The sequence below is a fragment of the Hydra viridissima genome, unplaced genomic scaffold (assembly GCF_058129835.1).
Source record: "Hydra viridissima isolate aposymbiotic clone 2 unplaced genomic scaffold, HvirCarnegie_v1 scaffold_18, whole genome shotgun sequence".
NCBI lineage: Eukaryota > Metazoa > Cnidaria > Hydrozoa > Anthoathecata > Hydridae > Hydra > Hydra viridissima.
This window is the reverse complement of record NW_028324317.1, coordinates 1259095-1263311: the sequence shown is the minus strand read 5'-3', so window position 1 is coordinate 1263311 and position 4217 is coordinate 1259095. Positions and strand designations below refer to the sequence as shown.

At 30.6% G+C, this 4217-nt stretch overlaps 1 protein-coding gene across 1 annotated transcript; it reads right to left on the bottom strand.

The window, feature by feature from the left end:
• Positions 1-1499: 1499 nt before the first annotated feature.
• LOC149876751 (uncharacterized) lies at positions 1500-2026 on the bottom strand. Its single transcript, XM_090075135.1, has one exon. The coding sequence runs from the start codon at positions 1985-1987 to the stop codon at positions 1577-1579; it is 411 nt and encodes a 136-aa protein (XP_089931261.1). The 5' UTR covers positions 1988-2026; the 3' UTR covers positions 1500-1576.
• Between the last annotated feature and the right edge of the window lie 2191 nt (positions 2027-4217).

The window sequence follows — 4217 nt, the reverse complement described above, 5'->3', positions numbered from 1 at the left end:
GTGTTGTTTTTCTTTGAAAATTCGACTTAATTATTTTCTTTCATAATTCTGTAAAAAGCCTCATAAGATGTACATCGGTCACCGCTAAGAGCTCATGAAAATAAAAGCGTTTTTTGCTTTATAAAAAGTAATAAAAGTTTGCGATAAAAAAGAAGATGGAAAAGTTAAGATTTTTACTTCTCATCAGAAAGTTATACATGAATATTTACATATGGCAAAGAGAAAAAAGAAAAAAGAAAAAAAGACGTTTTTGGATAAGAAAGATTTACAACGAAAGAAAGTTAAATGGGGGAATATCAGACTCTTTTTAATGATTTGACACATTATGATCATGAGATTTTTTTAAAATATTTTCGAATGTCTCCTTCAACTTTTGAAAAACTTTTACAAATTGTGGCTCTTGATATAACAAAAACTTTTACGAAAATGCGTAAATCTATTTGTGCACAAGAAAGACTTGCGATAACAGTAAGGTATTTGGCAACTGGGGATGCACACACTACAATAGCGGCTAATTATCGGATGTCACCAACCACTGTTGGTAGAATAGTTTATGAAATTTGTAATGCTATTTGGAACAATTTGTTACGAGAATGCGTAAAAACGCCTAATTCAGAAACTAAGTGGGAAAAATTGCACACAAATTTGAAACAATATGGCACATTCCACATTGTGTTGGTGCCATTGATGGTAAGCATGTTCAAATTTTTGCTCCGAATCGATCAGGATCAAGCTATTTTAACTATAAAAAGACACATAGTATAGTATTGATGGCCGTCTCTGATGGGAAGTACTGTTTTATTTTGGTAGATATTGGTGATAGTGGCAGACAAAGTGATGGAAGTGTTTACAACAATAGTCAATTAGGATTTGCCATAGAGAACAAAATTCCAACAGATTCAAAAATATCTAATAACTCTCAAAAAATTTTGCCCTATGTTTTCGTTGCAGATGATGCATTTGGGTTAAAAAGACACATGATGAAACCCTATGCTTTTAAAAATCTTTTAACTGATAAACTTGTTTTCAACTATAGACTTAGTAGAGCACGAAGAGTTGTTGAAAATCTCTTTGGTATTGCATCGAGTAGATTTCGTGTTTTTCATAAACCAATTATAGCTAATGTTGAAAATGTTATTGCAATAACAAAGGCTGTAGTTGCTTTACATAATTTTCTAATGACTGAAAATATAAATAACAATAATAGTTACTGCCCTTCAAACTATGTCGATCAGAATGGACCAAATGGAATACAACTTGGTGATTGGAGAAAAGAGGCGCCGAGTGTAAATGGTTTAGTTATAAATAGTACATCAAATAACTACTCTGACACTGCAAAAAAAGTAAGGGACTCCTTTAAAGAATTCTTTAATCAAGAAGGTGCAGTAGATTGGCAATTAGATATCGTAAAGCGACTAAAATAAAATTAAAAGTATTATACATTATATTATATATAAAAGTATAATATATTAGTTAATAATAATTACTTTTTTGTTTTTTATATTTAAGAGAAAAATAAATAAAACTAGTAAAATACAACTTCTAAATGTCTTCATATTCGACTCCAAATTCTATTTCAAATAAAAGTTGATTTATTTTTAGCTTGGCTAATCTTGCCTTTTTTTATCGGTAATCCTTGCAACACAGGAATAAGACTATTACAAAAAGAAGACATTTCACAGATTGTTTTATTTTTTTCTTCCAAAGAATCAACTATGCGATTGTCAAGATCTTTCATTTGCTTTAAAAAAAGGTTATCCGATTTTTCTATAACTGATTTTCGCTTCTTATTTACACGAATATCTATACATTTCTCGATTGAATCATCTGCAGGTATAAAAGGATAAGAAATAGAAGGCAGGGTTGTCAGTTCTGTAGTCAAACTAATATTACTCTCAGTCAGGTTTTTAGGATTTGTCAACTCAGTAGTCAATTTTAAATTTCTGTCAGTTGGTTTGTTGGAACTTTTTTCATGAAGGAAAACCATCTGATCAAAGTATTTACACTTTGGTAAGGAAAGTGCTCCAGATCCAGATCTTGTAAGAGCTCATCTTCGATCTAAACATTTTTTAAGATTATCTTTCAAATTCTTCAACGTTTTTTGTAGAACGAATACTAAATACAGAATGTATGAATTTATAAAATGTTAATCAAACACAAAGTTATATGACTATCATAGATAATCTATTTTTTACAGATACATTTATGTATATATTTACATATAGAGAGAGAGAGAAAGAGATTATGTTAGTATATTTTACAAATAGAGTGCTCAATGTTCTTAAAGAACAGAGCAGTAATAAATTAGTAAAAAACATTTATCTATCTTCAACAAGCTGTTTCTCCTTTGACAGGTTCATCAGGAAACTTCCTGATGAACCTGTTAAAGGAGAAACAGCGGGTTTTTTCGCAGCGAAATTGTTATTCCTGTAATGTTGATTCATTTGCGCATGTGGAGCAGCGAAAAATATCGCGCGTTGAGACATTTTTCGACTAGTGGAGAACCGCCTTAAGGAGGCCAATTTAGGCTTCAAATTTTTTTGAAAAAGACAATTGAATACGCAATCCACTTATTTTTTGAGATCAGTGGCTTCATTATTTATCATGTTTTGAATATTAGTACTAATTTATGACTCATTTGACTGATTTATTCAAAAAGTGTACTTAATCCTCTGCATTATTAGTAAAAAGTAACAGTCATATTGTATAAGTTATAGCAAGATATGTTACAAATTTTGTGATTTTTAAACCGCTATCAAAATGAAGTCGTCGAAAGTAACGTATAGTGCCAATAAAGCTTCTAAAATAATGCTTGAATGGTTAAACGACGATCATAGTGAATCAGAAAGTGAGTCTGAAAGTAGTTCTAGCTCAGAAGATTTAGAAGCTGGTGTATCTGCTAATTGTGACAATGTTCATTCATAGGTACTTCTTGGAGAAGATTCAACGATAGTCCAACACATTTGTTTCGATTTTGTCCTTATAATAGACCTGAAGTCAATGCAAATCTCGATGAAAACTCAACTATTTTAGACTGTTTTAAAGAACTTTTTAGCGACAAAATTTAAGATGAATTAGTTAGATTTATAAATTCTTTTGCCTTTTACAAAATGCAGATAGATAGTCCATGTTTAAGTTCATCTATATTTTCTTCTTGGTTAGTAACCCCAATTAACAAATATGATCTTGTTAAGTTTATCAGTGTCATGGTTGCAATGGGATTAGATAAAAGACCTTCAATTAAAGACTTTAGGTCACTAACTGATATATATCGCAGTCCTTGGTATAAATTTATGTTTCCAAGAAATAGATTCGAAGTTGCTCCATCTCAAGTAAGCCATGCAAAAGAAAAAATTGAACCATATATGAAAAATCTTATTGCAAATTACCAAAAGCATTTTATCCATATAAAGATGTTTCTGGTGATGAAATGGTCATTAAATTTAAGGGTAGATGGAAAAATAAACAATATAACCCCAGCAAACCAAGCAAATACCATATTAAAACATTTGGTTTGTGTGACAGTGGTACTGGTTATGCCTTTAACATCCTTATGTATTTTGGAAGCGATACATCTTGTACTCTGACACAAAACAAATAGGACAATCACAAAAAATCTTTGAATATTTACTTAAACCTCTTGGAAAGGGTCGCCATATTTTTGCTGATAGATATTACATAACACGCTCTTTGATCTCCTATCTAATATCAAAATCATTTCACTACACTGGAACCTTAGAAACAAATCACAAGAATTTTCCAGATAATATCAAGTTCCAAAAAGGTTGTAGAATGAAACATTTACAAACAAATTATTATTGCAGTGAATCTGGAACTCTACTATAAATAAAAAAAGCTAAAACACCAGTTATAGCTGTTTCTACTAAGTTTGCAAAAAATGTTGTTGCAGTATCTTCTCATCACAATGTAGTCAGGGAAGTACTAGAAATTATTCACCGGTACAATCTATTAATGAATGGTTGTGATCGTTTACACCAATCTGTTTCACTTTACAGTAATCTTGATAGAAAGACAGTTAAGTGGTAGAAAAAGTTTTTTAATTGGCTGATAGAAGTAACTCAAACTAACTCTTACATATTATGTCTGTTAACTCGTCTGAATAATTCAAAAAGAATTACTCTAAAAAAAATTTAAGGAGAATCTTATTGAAGAACTAGTTAATTCTTGTGTTACCATGCTGCCTGATAATTCTACAC

Bases quoted from the DNA above. Each gene is read 5' to 3' on its own strand.
- LOC149876751 (XM_090075135.1), bottom strand. From the start codon at position 1,987: ATGGTTTTCCTTCATGAAAAAAGTTCCAACAAACCAACTGACAGAAAT.